This window comes from Microcaecilia unicolor, chromosome 10 (genome assembly GCF_901765095.1).
Source record: "Microcaecilia unicolor chromosome 10, aMicUni1.1, whole genome shotgun sequence".
NCBI lineage: Eukaryota > Metazoa > Chordata > Amphibia > Gymnophiona > Siphonopidae > Microcaecilia > Microcaecilia unicolor.
The window spans coordinates 184,764,779-184,781,166 of NC_044040.1; the positions used below are offsets into that span (position 1 = coordinate 184,764,779).

General features: G+C 42.3%; 1 protein-coding gene across 1 annotated transcript in view; it reads right to left on the reverse strand.

The window, feature by feature from the left end:
* The window catches only part of PLCH1 (phospholipase C eta 1), a 184,753-nt gene that overhangs the window by 101,688 nt on the left and 66,677 nt on the right, over window positions 1-16,388 (reverse strand). Inside the window, exons 3-4 of the mRNA XM_030217030.1 lie at window positions 15,222-15,465; window positions 4,551-4,680 (exon numbers count right to left, since the gene is read on the reverse strand). Of these exons, the coding sequence (XP_030072890.1) occupies window positions 4,551-4,680; window positions 15,222-15,465 (374 nt within the window). The remainder of the gene's footprint in view (window positions 1-4,550; window positions 4,681-15,221; window positions 15,466-16,388) is intronic.

The window sequence follows — 16,388 nt, forward strand, 5'->3', positions numbered from 1 at the left end:
TTTATTTTGCCACACGTCCATTTTCAGCCAAAAAAAAAAGGCCCTTTTTGCAGGTGCGCTGAAAAATGGACCTGTGCACGTCCAATACACGAGCCTACAACAGCATGCCCTGGGCAGTAATTCTAATTTTTACGCGTGTCCAAAATGAGCGGCAGAAAACTATTTTTAGTTTCTACCACGTGGCGCTAACCAGGCGATAATCAGCAGTGTACACACTCTGCCAATTACCGCCCGGTTAACACGCGACCTTACTGCCAAGTCAATGGGTGGAAGGGTAAGGTCTGAGGCCCAAAATGAACGCGCGCCAATTTTTATTTTGCCACACGGCCATTTTCGGCCTAAAAAAAAAAGGCCCTTTTTGCAGGCGCACTGAAAAATGGACCTGTGCATATCCAATACACGAGCCTACAACAGCACAGGCCATTTTCTGGTGCGTCTTAGTAAAAGGGTCCCCCTCTGCATTAACTTTGGGAGCATTCCCAGCATCTTCTCCTAACGTTAACCACAGAAACTATTTCTTTACTGTGTGTTAAATGCATTGCAGTTAAAAGCAATGCTGGTAGCTCCCCCTGTTGAAGAGATGCAAATGGTTCTGTGTTATCTGCTGCATTAACAGTCAACACAAGGCAAGGTACAGTCCCCGCTCTCTCTGCCTAGTCTCCACCCATTGTCCACCCTGTTCTAATAGACCCCATAGTAATTTTCAACAATAAAGCATATACAGGAAACAATTTTGATAAAAACGTGCCCATTTTCTCTGTGCATGAGCTATGCTGCTCTTTCCATGCTATAATAATTTTCTGAAAGTTTTCAGTTATAAATAAAACATGACATAAGCCCTCAACATTTGTAAAAAAAAATTTTTTTACATAGTAGTTTCAAAGGAAATTTACATATAAATGAAAAAAGTATCAAAGATAAGAAACCACTAACAAATGGAAAAATAATAAAAAAAGCTAATCCCCAAAACACAAAGGTTCACTACTTGGCAAGCGAGACAAGTCATAAGATAAAGAAAAAAAAAGTGCATTGGTACACAAGGATCTGCACATTTGTTAAATTTGTAATTACTGAGAATAATAAACAGAACAGCGTATTTCACTACAGAAAAGTTGCCACTCTTATTTAATTCCAGTCTCAGTGTCCATGGATAGGACTAATCTGAGTTCACAGAAAGATCACATCCACAATAACTTTCATTAATGACTATTTAATAAGTGTGTTAGTTTTATGCTCAGAGTCACTGTCTGAAAGGACAAAGTTGCTAAGTTATCACTGCCTCAGCTTTAAGCAGCTGCCTAAGAAGATTTGTTTAGGATTTAGAAAAGATTTGACCAAGGTTTTGTAAAATACATTCTTCTGTGGGTCTTCATGATAACCCTAAACAGCCTTTCAGACTATAAGCAGCTCAGTGGAAGGAGAACAGACACAACATTATGTTTGTTTAAGTACCTTGTGTGTCAGTTATGAGAAATGTTTTTCTCCAGAATTATTTGAGCCTGCTTTACAAAATATTGTGAAGTGGCATTAACCATCTCAAGATAAATTTCCCCAAATACCTTTAATGCGCCCATGTTCTAAATATAACAAGGTATAATCACTTATATTGTGATAGCTTGTTTTAGAACTTTTAAAAGTTTCAGGCAACCCCCCTCCCCCCCAATCCATCTCCAGCCCAAATTCTACCTCTCCACCCCAACACTATATGCCAAATCACCTTGGGGCTTCCTTGGTAGTCTAGTTAACCATCAGCAAAAGAGAGTGGCAACAGCAAACAGAATAAAAACTCAGAACGAGTCAAAAAACCTAACCTTTGGTTCCAACAGGATCAATGAGATGACCTGCAGTGGAATGGAAGCACTCGTTGTAGAAAAAAAAAAAGTGAAAATTTGCCAAAAGTAAGCACAAGAGATGTGCTGTGACATAAACAAACTCAAAAGCTGACAGCAGTTCATGTGGCTGTACAGAAAACCACCTATGCTTTTCTGGTTTCTGACTGTGTTTTTCCAAGGCTGTTAGATGACATTACTACTACTACTACTATTTAGCATTTCTATAGCGCTACAAGGCATACGCAGCGCTGCACAAACATAGAAGAAAGACAGTCCCTGCTCAAAGAGCTTACAATCTAATAGACAAAAAATAAATAAAGTAAGCAAATCAAATCAATTAATGTGAACGGGAGGGAAGTGAGGAGGGTAGGTGGAGGCGAGTGGTTACAAGTGGTTACGAGTCAAAAGCAATGTTAAAGAGGTGGGCTTTCAGTCTAGATTTAAAGGTGGCCAAGGATGGGGCAAGACGTAGGGGCTCAGGAAGTTTTTTCCAGGCGTAGGGTGCAGCGAGACAGAAGGCGCGAAGTCTGGAGTTGGCAGTAGTGGAGAAGGGAACAGATAAGAAGGATTTATCCATGGAGCGGAGTGCACGGGAAGGGGTGTAGGGAAGGACGAGTGTGGAGAGATACTGGGGAGCAGCAGAGTGAATACATTTATAGGTTAGTAGAAGAAGTTTGAACAGGATGCGAAAACGGATAGGGAGCCAGTGAAGGGTCTTGAGGAGAGGGGTAGTATGAGTAAAGCGACCCTGGCGGAAGATGAGACGGGCAGCAGAGTTTTGAACCGACTGGAGAGGGGAGAGGTGACTAAGTGGGAGGCCAGCAAGAAGCAGATTGCAGTAGTCTAAACGAGAGGTGACAAGGGTGTGGATGAGGGTTTTGGTAGAGTGCTCGGAAAGAAAGGGGCGGATTTTACGGATGTTGTAAAGAAAGAAACGACAGGTCTTGGCGGTCTGCTGGATATGAGCAGAGAAGGAGAGAGAAGAGTCAAAGATGACCCCAAGGTTTCGAGCTGAGGAGACAGGGAGAATGAGAGAGCCATCAATAGAAATAGAAAACGGGGGGAGCGGGGAGGTGGGTTTGGGGGGGGAAAATGAGAAGCTCGGTTTTGGTCATATTTAATTTCAGGTGGCGTTGAGACATCCAGGCAGCAATGTCAGACAAGCACGCTGAAACTTTGGTTTGGATGCAAGGTGAGATATCAGGGGTAGAAAGGTAGATTTGGGAGTCATCAGCATAGAGATGGTAGGAAAAGCCATGGGATGAGATTAATGAACCAAGGGAAGAAGTGTAGATAGAAAAGAGGAGGGGACCAAGAACAGAACCCTGAGGTACGCCGACAGGCAGAGGGATAGAAGTAGAAGAGGATCCACCAGAGTGAACACTAAAGGTGCGGAGGGAGAGGTAGGAAGAGAACCAGGAAAGGACAGAGCCCTGGAATCCAAGTGAGGACAGGGTATCGAGAAGTATGCTGTGATCGACAGTGTCAAAAGCAGCGGAAAGATCAAGAAGAATGAGGATGGAATATTGACCTCTGGATTTAGCCAGTAATAGGTCATTGGAGACATCACTCACAATCCCCCGGGTACACAAATTTGTGTGCACAGGGCAGATGCATATTCAAATTAATGAGGTAATGAGATGGCAAGAATCAATAAATGGATAACTGTCATCAATTCGAATTTGCGTGCACATTTGTCCTAGATGCTATAACACCCAAGCCTAAATGTCATATTGTAGAACTCAAAAAGGGGTGAGGCCATGGGAAGAGAATAAGTGGGTCAGGAGCATTCCCAGAAATTAGAAACGATGTTACAGAATACTCGGATTCTGCTATCAGTTGGGTACAAGGATTTATACCAGGTTTCAGCAGGCGTAAGTCCTTCTGCCCAAAGTTGGGTGCAGGAATCCACACTACGGGACCTTTTACAAAGGTGTGGGAGGGCTAACACATGGGTAGTCCATGTCCAATTGGCACTACCACTAGGGTAGCGTGTGCCCGGCGGTATTTCCGATTTTGGTATGCACTGAATCCCACAGTAGAAAAATTTCTATTTTCTATTGCGGGGGGAGGGGGGGTGTTCCTGGCTGTAACCGGCAGCATACTCACATTGGCACATGCTGCATGGTTACCAAGTGGGTATCATATGAGCCTTACCGCTAGGTCAATGGGTGATGGTAAGGGCTCAAGCCATAAATAGGCACACGCTACTTTTAATATTTGCGCAAGCCAATTTCCCAGCCCATTAAAAAAAATAGCCTTTTTCCCAGCCGCAGTAAAAAATGGTCCAGCGAATGCCTAAAAGACGCAGCCACACGACTGCAGGCCACTTTTTACCGTGGTATTCTATATTAACGCTGTGACCTTTATAGAGTTGGTGCTTAACGCAGATCTTAATGACGTCTGACTTTGGACACCATTTACTGAATCTGGCCCTATTTGAATGGTTCATCTTTCTGCTTGTTGACAGAGAATTTGTGAAAGTCTAACTAAAATGAAAAGTTGATAATCTGCTACGCAACGTAAATTGCTTCACCTTTCTTGCTAAGTTTTCAATTTTTAAATGTAAACGCCAGGACTTATCATAATGAATTAACTTCAGAGACTCACTGTAATGAACTGTACTCTTAACTATCCCAATCTCAATGATCGTATTGTGCCTCTGACTCTGTAACGCTTATTCACAGAACAAAAAAGGGAAAAGCGGAAGATACCAACCTGAAACATTTGCCTGACTTTTCTTCGGGGCAGATTCACGTTCAGTTTATGCATCAGATGGTAAATTTCTTCAATATTCAACAAGCCATCTCCGTTCTTGTCAGCTTCCTCAAAAGTCTGTTTCACCCATGTGCAGATATGTGAAGTTAAGGAAAGAGTGCACCAAAGGGTCAAATCTATAACTGGGCACCTCCATTTGGGTGCCCCAAAAATGCGCAGTAGGAGCCTATTCTATAATAGAACATGGGTGCCCAGGTTTCATTATAAAATACTAGTGTATCTAGGTATCTGCACACCTAACATTTATGTACCCTAAGGTATACCACAGCAATATGGGAAAAACTCACTCAAACTCAACCTCAATGGTCACCCACATAGAGAGCAAGCGAAGTTCAACATGTGATCCACACCACTAAAACAAAAGATAAGGGGAAAAGACCTCATAAAAAGACCTGCCTCTATGGGCCTATGGCAGTTAGACAATCCTTGTCTCGTGCCTGTTTTTTCTAATCATCGGTCAAAAACACCCAACCAACCTACAAGGTTGGAAAAAATTCTTCATATCTTTGTATTATATTTTAAAATGTTTTTTTCTTTTATGCACTTAAAAAAGAAACACTATGAGGCATATTTTCAAAGCACTTTGGGAGGCTAAGTTCCATAGGTTTCTATGGAACTTTGGGAGGCTAAGTGCTTTGAAAATATGCCTCTATATATCAGTGTGTAGTGTACTGCCCAACATGCAAAGTTCAAGAAAAATAAATCAAAATTCAGCTTAGCTTGATTATCTGAGCTTGACATGTATAGTTCTCCTGAAGGACCACCGTAACCCAACGGACCTCATTTCGCCAAAAGGCTTCTTCCAGGGATACCAGGTTCTCGGTTTGTGGATACTCTTCCAAACTCAGGAGTTACACCTAATGTGTACAGGTATACCAGCCATAGATTTGCCCCAAGTGGGAACACATAAGCAGCAGGGAATATGTGTAACTTACAGTATTCTGTAAGTTATACATGTAACTACAATCCCTCATCCATGCTCCACCTCTGAGTAGGCCCCTCTTGAAAATAAGCAAGCACTAAGGGGTCTTTTTACCAAGCTGCGCTAAAAAGTGACCGGCGCTGTGACCATTTTTAGCACGGCCGTAAAATGGCTGCCTCGCTATACTTTTTGTAATAGCCATACACTAATTTTCCCATTAGCATGTGACCATTACTGCAGGAGCCCTTACCGCCACCTAATCGGAAAGCGTGTGGTAATGTGCCCCCACTACCCGATTAGCACAGGAACACCATCTCCCTGCCCATAGACATACCTCCTACTCCGGAAAATAAAAAATATTTTTCAGCACAGGATTAGCGTGCACTAAGCAGAATACTATTGCAGGACACCTGAGCACGTACCGTGGTAGTGTTCTTTTAGGGCATGGAAGGCCTACCACGGCTTAGTAAAAGGGCCCCTAAGTTAAGCAGGCATTTGTAGAATAGTATTTAGGTGTCCTGCTAGAACTGACGTGGGTAAATGTACATATATGCACATATGTGCTAGCATTCTAGATATTTATGCATGGAAGGGATGCATAAATGCGGGCATCTATAGAATATACGGATGCGCCTTTTTATTCTACTTTTTATCGCAGCTACATGGGGCTTCCTCTCATTTGCCACACTGAGAATCGGTAGCGAGGTTTCATAAAAGAGACCCAGAGAGCCACGGGGCCCTTTTACCAAGCTGCGTTTCAAGGTGCCCTGCAGTGGAGATGGCGTGTGGATTTGCCATGCACTGAGGCCCCTTATACCGCCGCAGGCTTAAAAAAAATAAGAAAGGAAATGGCTGTCTGGCAAGTGCAAACGTGCCGTGTGGCCATTTCCTGGGGAAGCCTTTACCGCCTCCTATTTAGAAGGTGGTAAGGGCTCCCGCACTAACCCGATGGTAAACATAAAAAATACTTACGGTCGTCAAGTGGTGGGGGTGGCACTACCACTGTCTCCCGGAGTGGTCCGGCAGTACTGCCTGATTGGTGTGCGCCAACGCCGCAGTAGCTCTACCACGGCGTTGTAAAAGGGCATCCAAGTGTTACATTCACATGGCGATAGGAACACACTAAGAAGAATCTGTACACAAAAACAGAAACTAAAAACAACAAAAAAAAAGAAACTCATGTCTGCAGAGCTCTCAAGAGAGTTCATCAAGGTCTCATCATGCCTTTGCAGAATGCAAATCAATTTAAGCTTTTACTTTCCTTCCATCCATAATGATTACAGATTGGAAAAATCAAATGTGGCAATCTAATGCATTAATTCAGCTGTATTCTGCTGTTAGAAATGATCAATCCTACTAAACATTCTCGTGCTTTCCAGACACGGCCAGTAAATTGTATTTTAAGTCATGTAATCTTCTGCAGTCCATATTATATTACACCATTTATCCCAGTTAAAAATTGCTGGGGGCAAAGCAAGACGGCAGACACTAGTGTGCGTGATCCAGGAGCTTCAAGTCACTAGTCACCACCACATGAGAGGGAAGCAGAAAGTGAAGGGGGAGACCATACCACATCTCTTTCTGCCTTGAGGACCTGTGTACATCTTTCACATCAGAGGAGCAACAGCCAGCCTCATTAGGCTGTGAAAATCAGATACAGGGGAAGGGGGCAGACTCAAAAAAGATGTCAGGAAGTATTTTTTCACGGAGAGGGTGTGGTGGACGCTTGGAATGCCCTCCCGCGGGAGGTGGTGGAGATGAAAACGGTAACGGAATTCAAACATGCGTGGGATATGCATAGAGGAATCCTGTGCAGCAGGAATGGATCCTCAGAAGCTTAGCTGAAATTGGGTGGCGGAGCAGGTGGGGGGAAGATGGGGTTGGTGGTTGGGAGGTGAGGATAGGGGAGGGCAGACTTATACGGTCTGTACCAGAGCCGGTGATGGGAGACGGGACTGGTGGTTGGGAGGCGGGAAATACTGCGGGGCAGACTTATACGGTCTATGCCCTGAAAAAGACAGGTACAAATTCAAGATATGAGTTTATCTTGGGCAGACTAGATGGACCATGCAGGTCTTTTTCTGCCGTCATCTACTATGTTACTATGTATGATTTCTACTCTGCAGGAGCCTCCCTTAGCTCTGAAGGAAGATACCCACCACCTGTGGGATTAACATCCGTGGAAAAAAACACCTATCTTGGATGCCAGATGATGAAGTCAGACACCAATAAACTGGACCAGGCAGTCACATAGCCACAGTGCTTGGAGCCAGTGTTGTATGATGTATTGAGAAGGGGACTTTGCAATTGGGAAGAAACAGAGTGGATACTTCAGTGCTTTTGGTGGACTCCTTTGAAAGGGCAAGACAAGCCGCTTACAAAAAAGAAAGGACATGAAAACAGAAATCCAAGGCGAGGCAATGCGAGTTTCACTGCTCATCCCATTATAGAAACTCCTTTTAACGTCTCCATGCAAGATGTCTGGCTCTCTAACTGAAACAGTGTGCTTTTTCTGAAGCTACAGACAACTACAAAATTAAGGTGATGGACCTCCTCTAATATGAAGAAAGGCTAAAGAGATTAGAGATCTTCAGCTTGGAAAACAAACAGCTGAGGGGGGGGATATGACTGAGGTCTACATAATCCTGAGTGGTGTAGAACGTGTAAAAGTGAATCGATTTTTATTTTTTTACAAAGACTAGGGGACACTCAATTAAGCTACATTGTAATACCTTTAAAATGAATAGGAGGAAATATTTTTTTCTCTCAGTGAATAGTTAAGCTCTGGAATTTGTTGCCGGAGGATATGGTTACAGTGGTTAGCATATTTGGGTTTTAAAAAGGTTTGAACAAGTTCATGGAGGAAAAGTCCATAGTATGCTATTCAGACAGACATGAAGAAAAGCCAGTGCTTACCCTGGGATCGGTAACATGGAACCTTGCTACAATTTGAGATTCTGTCAGGTACTTGTGGCCACTGCTGCGATGGTGGGCTAGATGGACCATTGATCTGACCCAGTATGGCTAATCTTATCTTCTTATGTACGAGATGCTGGGAGAATAATTCAAGGCACAAACATCTTCATGGATTTTCCTTGTTTTACTTGTTTCTCCAAATGATATTTTCATATATATTTAACTGAGGTACTGCACTTTCTTTCAGACACTCTACCTTGCCCAGTTGTTAGTGCAGCAGACTTTGATCCTGGCAAACTGGGTTTGAGTCCCACTGCAGCTCCTTGTGACTCTGGGCAAGTCACTTAACCCTCCATTGCTCCAGGTACAAATAAGTACCTGTATATACTATGTAAACCATTGTGAATGTAGTTGCAAAAACCACAGAAAGGCAGTATATCAAGTCCCATTTCCCTTAGGGGAGAATTTTCAATCTGAATGACTTATTGGATGGCTCACAAGAAGTAGCGTCTAGAATGACTTCATTGCTTTCCTTTGCATTAGAACCAGATAGAAATAGGACCCTCAGAGCTTTATCTCAAAACAAAGAGCTGTTATTCCTTAACCAGGTCAGGGTTTTTCCTAACATTTGTAGTTACTCAGAAATCTGCTTCTAGTTGAACAACCCTAAAATGTAATAACAGAAATTTCTTCCTTCTTTTCTTAAATTTCCTGTTAAATGGAGAACTATCTTGGGGGAGGAGTTGTTTATTTTATTGATTGATTGATATTTTGCCCACACCTTTTTCAGTAGTAGCTCAAGATATTTCTCTGTCCCAGGAGGGCTCACAATCTAACTTTGTACCTGAGGCAATGGAGGGTTAAGTGACTTGCCCAAGATCAAAAGGAGCAGCAGTGGGATTTGAACCAGCCACCTCTGGATTGCAAGACCGGTGCTCTAACCACTAGGCCACTCCTCCACTCCTTGTTTGTTTGTTTTAGATCCGTTTGCTTCTTTTTGCATTTTGATATAATTACATGGCTGTAGCTAGCACTTCAGGGCATCTCGTCTGCAAAACCATTACTGGTGCATTATATTAATTATGTATTGGATTTATCATTGCATAAAGGAACTGGAATTAAAAAGCTCTTGATTAAATGAATCTTATATCTCACTAACAATAATCATTCTGATTTTCTCCCTAATGGAATATTAGCTTCTTAATTTGGTTGTTTCCTCACATTTTCTTAAGATATTTTTCATTACAAGTGCTATTCTTGTTGCTCAGCTATTTAGGCTATCGCTCTTTTATTGACAATTTCATGCAATGTTTTGTGCAATACAGGCTGGACTAAAGACCTAGAAAGCTGAATGTCTAGGCAACAGACACACTATTTTTGTCGGAATAAAAATGTACTCTGGCCAGCCTTGAAATGGGTCTGCTAAGTCCAGAGCTGGTGAACAGAACCACTGAATGGTTCAGATAAATGCAGGTTCAGGCCAGAGTCTGGTATATTTCCAATGTCTCACCTTTAAAAAGCCTGTCTGGCCCTCGGGGCTTTCAGAAGGAATTCAAGGACCACCTCAGCACTGCCAGCAATATGACCATATGGAGGTCAAAGCTGTTGTGGGGCTGGCGACTTAATGAAAATGCTAGCGCAGAGGCCTTGTAAATGCTGCTATCATCAATTGTGAAAAACAAAAAAAATCATTAAAATAGGCATAATTTGTTATGTTCGTGTGTTGTGTTGTATGTATATATTATTATGTATATGAAGGGGGGCAGACTCAAGAAAAATGTCAGGAAGTATTTTTTTCACGGAGAGAGTGGTGGATGTTTGGAATGCCCTCCCGCGGGAGGTGATGGAAAGGAAAACGGTAACGGAATTCAAACAAGCGTGGGATAAACATAAAGGAATGCTGCTCAGAAGGAAGTGATCCCCAGAAGCTTAGCCGGTGGTGGGAGGCAGGGCTGGTGGTTGGGAGGAGGGGATAGTGCTGGGCAGACTTATACGGTCTGTGCCAGAGCCAGTGGTGGGAGGCGGGGCTGGTGGTTGGGAGGCGGGGATAGTGCTGGGCAGACTTATACGGTCTGTGCCAGAGCCGGTGGTGGGAGGCGGGGCGGGGATAGTGCTGGGCGAAGGACTGTTGTGGGAGTGGGAGAAGAGGTCGGGCAGCGGGCTGGCTCCTGGGGAACTTCCGGTTCCGGCGGGGAAATATTGGGGGTGCTCGAGCACCCACAGAGTCGGCGCCAAATCATATGGCAGACCAAACTTGGTTGGTGACCTTAAATGTTACCTCATTATATACTGTTATACCCAAGTGGAAGCATACAAAGTTATTTGAAAATATCATCTCAGAAACAGTCTTTAAATCAAAAACATTGGAACTTTTTGTAGCCCTAAAAATTGTTCCTAGTTCTAAGGTGCCTAACAATGGGCGTGACAGATGTGGGCACTGTAGCTGGTGTGGTTCAACTATTGAAGGCATCAGCTGGGAAGCACCTCCATCTAATTTTTAAGATAACAGATAAACACGACACTACCTGCAATTCTACTTATGTGATTTATGCAATACTATATCCATGCCTGAAGAACATAAGAGTAGCCACACTGGGTAAGACCAGTGGTCCATCTAGCCCAGTATCCTGTTTTCCAAACAGTGGCCAAGCCAGGTCACAAGTACCTGGCAGAAACCCAAATTGTGGCAACACTCCTTACTACAAAAACCAGGGCAAGCAGTCGTTTCCCATGTCTGTCTCAATAGCAAACTATGGACTTTTCCTCCAGGAATTTGTCCAAACCTTTTTTAAACCCAGATACGCTAACCGCTGTTACCACATCAATCAAGTTAAGGGGGCAGATGACTGTCTATGCCCCCTGCAACCAGCCACACAGCATATGAAAAGGCAGCACTGCAAATATTACCTCAGTCCCTAGAACACCAATGTACCTCGTATTAGGAAAACAGCACAAACAAAAATCTCTACACAGAAAGTATGCATCATCAAAATAACTTGCCTTGGTCACATATATGCAGAACATGAATAAAGCCTTACAAAACATGAAATAAGTTACCAAAAATCAGAAATAGAAATTTTCAGAGAAAAACTGAACTGGAAACTCCAAGAAGCTAGACTCTGGGGCAATACAAATGAAACAGAACTACTTTCCTTCCTGTATGCACCTTTCCTCATATATATAGTAGGATGTAAAGACAAACACTTCCTTAATACTGCCACTGCCATTACAGAGATGTGACTCAATGAGTCCCATCATTTGGAAATAAATTCAATCATATCAAGCAGACTATAATCTGTACAAGAAGGATAGGGCAGGCAGAAAAGATGAGGCATGGAACTGAAATGCCTATATAATTTAAAAATCCAAATTAATTAAATAAAAAAACAACAACAAAATAAATCAATATAATTAAAAAAAAAAAACCTACATACCTTTGTTTGAGTTTCACAGGAAGCTCCAAATCCAGGTCATACCTTCAGTAGATTGTGTCTTTTCTTATCTTTTTGCCTCCTTGAAAGTGCTTTTGCAGCACTTCTATCTCCCACCACTCTGCCTAGTAGGAGGATCTCCTCACGTCTTGCTCTCTTGTGATGCAAGATGTTGACCAGATTTTCCCAGTTTTGTAGTACCTTATTGGTGCCTGGTTTCTCTGGCTGGACAAGTCAGTATAATTCTCTTTCTCCCTTGTAGGATCACAACAGGCTGAGATGTTAGTTCTATATCTTTTTATGGCACACTCGTCCTCAGTCTTACCTGTTTACCAGCTTTCTACATCCCCACACTCACTGCTTTCCTAGTGCTCCCATTCCTTCCTGTTTGCAAACTTTCTTAGTTCCTTTTTCCTCATTACATGTTCTCTGATCTCTATATTCATCCCTTCTCCAGCCCTCACCTACTTTCTTCTGACTCACACCATCAGTTCAAGCACTAGTCCCTTGCCCCATGCATAGTTTCACCATCAATTTTCTTTCACTTTCCCCAACTCCTCATTTCTATATGAACCCCTTCCCCCAGTCTTCTAGGTCCTTTATACCACTTCTTGTCCACCCTTCCACTTTTCGGTCCAATCTGCTTAGCTTTCTCTCATACCACATCTTTAATATCCCTAATTTATTTCACCTCCCATATTTTCTAGTGTTTTATTATATACTACACTCACACTACCAGTTCCCACCCAAACAATCCCTGCTCACCCAGCCCCCTAGATGCTGGTCTCCAAATAAGGTTAATGTTAACAGATTTGATATATAGCCTTTCTATGGTAGAACCAAAGTGGTGTACATATTATATATGAGTATCTATCCACACCAAATGTACAACTAAGTTCTTTCCACTCCCCCTCATCAATCTTCCAGCCCACACATCCTCCCAACCAATCTTTCAGACAATATTACTTCTCCAATGCCATAGATTCTGCGTCCTCCTAAATTCCAAATTCTCTACTCAGCCCACCCATTCATACATACCCAGTTCCCACTTTCTCCACTCCCATCTCCACCCTTCCTTTCTCATCCAGTCCCACAGTCTTCAGTTGCTGCATTCATCATCCACTACAATTTAAAAATCCCTACTAATACCCCCTGCCTCTAACCTCCCGGTCCCCATTCTGTTCCCCTCCAAATGCTTCAAGTGTGCTGTTATTCCCTGCTACCTTGTATAATATTATTACTTTGTCAGTTTTGTTTTATTATGGTTTGTCTAATACTTGCATTATGTAAGTAATATTGTTCTCTGCCTAGAATTATGAAGAGGGTGCAGAATACAAATCTTGAGAAGTAAATAAATAGTCTTCTAGTCCCAGCTCCTGCTTTTCTGTTATAGCTGGGTTGGCCTGCATGCTCCAGGCCTTCTCCCTGCCCTCTACCTTCGCAGAGCTGGGACAGCCTTCATAACCCAGGTCTACCCCTTGCCTTCCCTTGCAGAGCTGGCCAGCAGAAGAATGCCTCATACAACCTCGGCTTTCTAAGTCACGTGGGACAACTCCTGTGGTATTTGCCATGAGATCTACAGGAATCCACATGGCTCAGGAAGCTGACAATCCATGGAGGATGCTGGCTATACAGGGGAGAAGGACATCATATTTGTCCACTGCACATGCTGAGGCATTTTTGGCCATAAGCATTTAATATTGTTAGGCATTGCGTCATAAATAAATAAATTAAGCGGTCATCCATTCCTTTGGATAAATGTCATACTCCGGAAGCAGGTGCTAGATCGCTGCTGAAACACCATTGATCCTCCCTTATGTTTCTGTGGGTGTTGGGTAGATTCAATGACTCAGTGCTGAGTTTAACCTTTAAGATAAGTGACCGCATTCTTTTTAGTATTTTCATAACTTTGGAATTTTGAACTAACTTTGAGTAAAGGATTTTGTATGTAGTATTAATTACGATGGGGTCACAAATAACTATATTTTGTAACCAGGTCACCCTTCCAGGTGAGAGCCGGGGTCGACCCTGCTTAGCTTGGCTAGCTTTTCCCCGGTACGAGCTGCAACCACCGCCTTGCTGCGCTGCTTGTCCTAGTTTAACTGCTGCCCATCTGACCTGCGCCCAGGATCAGCTCACGACTGGGACACACAAAACTCCAGCAGTCCTATAGTTCTTGAAAACCACAGGTCTTTATTTTCTCAGCATCTTTTAATACAGCTTTAATCTTCAAGCAGTTTCTTCATCAAGAATGCAAGACTCAGTTCAGTTTTCCCACATTCAGCTTATTAACACAGTCCAATCTTAACTCAGAATATCACACCCAGCAAACCTTTGTCTTGCTCCCAATTGTAGCCTCCCCTCATCAGCACTATCTTCTACCCTTAGATAGTTTATGGGTTAGTTTCTTCCACCAGTGGCTTCCCCACTGGATTATTTTATCCTCTCCAAGTATGCACAGCTTGGGCCACACTCCTGCCACCAGAGCCTTTACCTTTCCTGAGGAAGTTTGAGCAAGCCCTCCAACCTCCATGCACTCCTCCTTACCTTCTCCTTCTACCTCCTCTTTATTCCACTCCATCTCCTCCTCCCCAAGCTCCACCAGCTGTTCCCCATCTCCAGGATCAGACCTCATCTCCCAATCAGTCACTCCACCCTCCCCCTCCTGGGAGTTCAGCTGACCCTGCACTGGCTTCTGGGGAGCGTAGTTTTTCTCCTGCATTACAGCTTTCCCTGGCAGTTTGATCCCTAGATGGCGCCCTGTTCTCCTAGCTGGGCTGAATGAATGGGGATGATGCCGGATGATCCCCTTTCCCTCGCACCAGCCCTCCAGAGTGCTCACAATTTGTATGTCTCTATTTCAAATAGCTTTGTCCTATATGAGGTCAGATGACCTATCTAAATTCATTTATGATGTACTGATAGTTTTTGTTGATAATTTTATCTCTATAAATTAGAAACTGTTCTATATATAAAAAAACATAAATTAGAAATTATTCTATATATAAAAATGCATAAATTTCTAAAACATACTTTTGGAAGTAGTGTCACCTCTGCTGTGCTTACCTTTTTTGTTTATTGAGGCATTTTTGGCAAGCAGTAAAAAGGTGCTGGTACTGCAAACCAGCATATACTGCCTGAAAAAAAGCCCTGCCTAAATTTACAATTTTACAAAGCATAAACAGTAAGATTAACAAGAAGATGTTTCTTTTATAAATCTTTGACTGTGAGAGTAAAAAGTCTCTCTTTTCCAAAGATAATTTTACAGCCTTGACCCTAAGGAAAAGACCAATTAGATCTACATGGAAATACCAAGAAGATATAACATTTTGAAAAGGATATTGATCATGAGTTCTTTGTCTTTTAGCAAGTGAATCTTCATCACTAATTCCAGCCATCAAATATTTTAGCCCTGTAATCCAAGTTCGAGCTTCTTCTGGATTAGAAGTAATCACATCAAGAGACTCCATATGCTTCCCATGGTATATAGTGAAGCAGCAACTAGGGTCAAAGTTCCCTTCAGCATGGCGATGGAATATTTCTGATTGTCGGCCTTCAGTGACTTTATAAATTGAATCAATGATAACTAGAAAAAAAAATGGTTAGATTTTTATAAGTACCAGGCATCTCTCTACCTAGTACTGACAAATGGTGACATAATTACTAGAGTTAAAATAGAGGATAATCTGATTTTAAACGATCGTCATACTGTGTAGTTCAATAAACACAAATAGAACCGAGTTATACTAGAACAAGGGTTCTAGATTTCAAAAAGGCAGACTTCGGGAAAATTATTTATATAAATGAAGTCTCACCAGGCATAAGTGATCGCAAAGATAAAGAGGAACTATGCACGACAATGAAAAAGGAGCACTTAAATGGTAAGAAATTAGTGTGTTAGGGCTGTTAGCAAGAATGAAGGAAAAGAACACTAAGGTTCAGTAAGGAAGTAGGAGAAAGAGCAAAAAAAATAGAATTCAAGAAATACAAGCGCACACAGGAGGAGATGGATAGGCAAAACTACCGAAGAAACAAAGGGAGGCAGTAGGGAAATAAGATGGGCAAAAGCTTGAACAGTTCGGTATATTAGCCAATGTATATATTTATTATTGCCTTTCAGAACAAAGCAATCAAAGTTGATTACAAAAAGCAAATTACTATGGAAGAGGAAAAGAACACCAGTCATAATGATAAGACAGAAGAGGTAGAAAACAAACATAAAAACGATTAATGAACTAACGAACTTCCGCAAACTACTGAAGACCCATCTCTTTAACAACGCATACCACATAGATCAACCAATATGAATATACACAACTCCTCCACATATATTCAGAACTGTCTTATAATATCTGCTTGTTTTACTACTACTATGCTCTATCTTCATCATGTTGCCCAAGATCCTTCTGTAATACTAAATGTCTATTTTCTAATGTATTTCCATTACACATGATGTATTGTAAGCTACATTGAGCCTGCAAAGAGGTGGGAAAACATGGGATACAAATG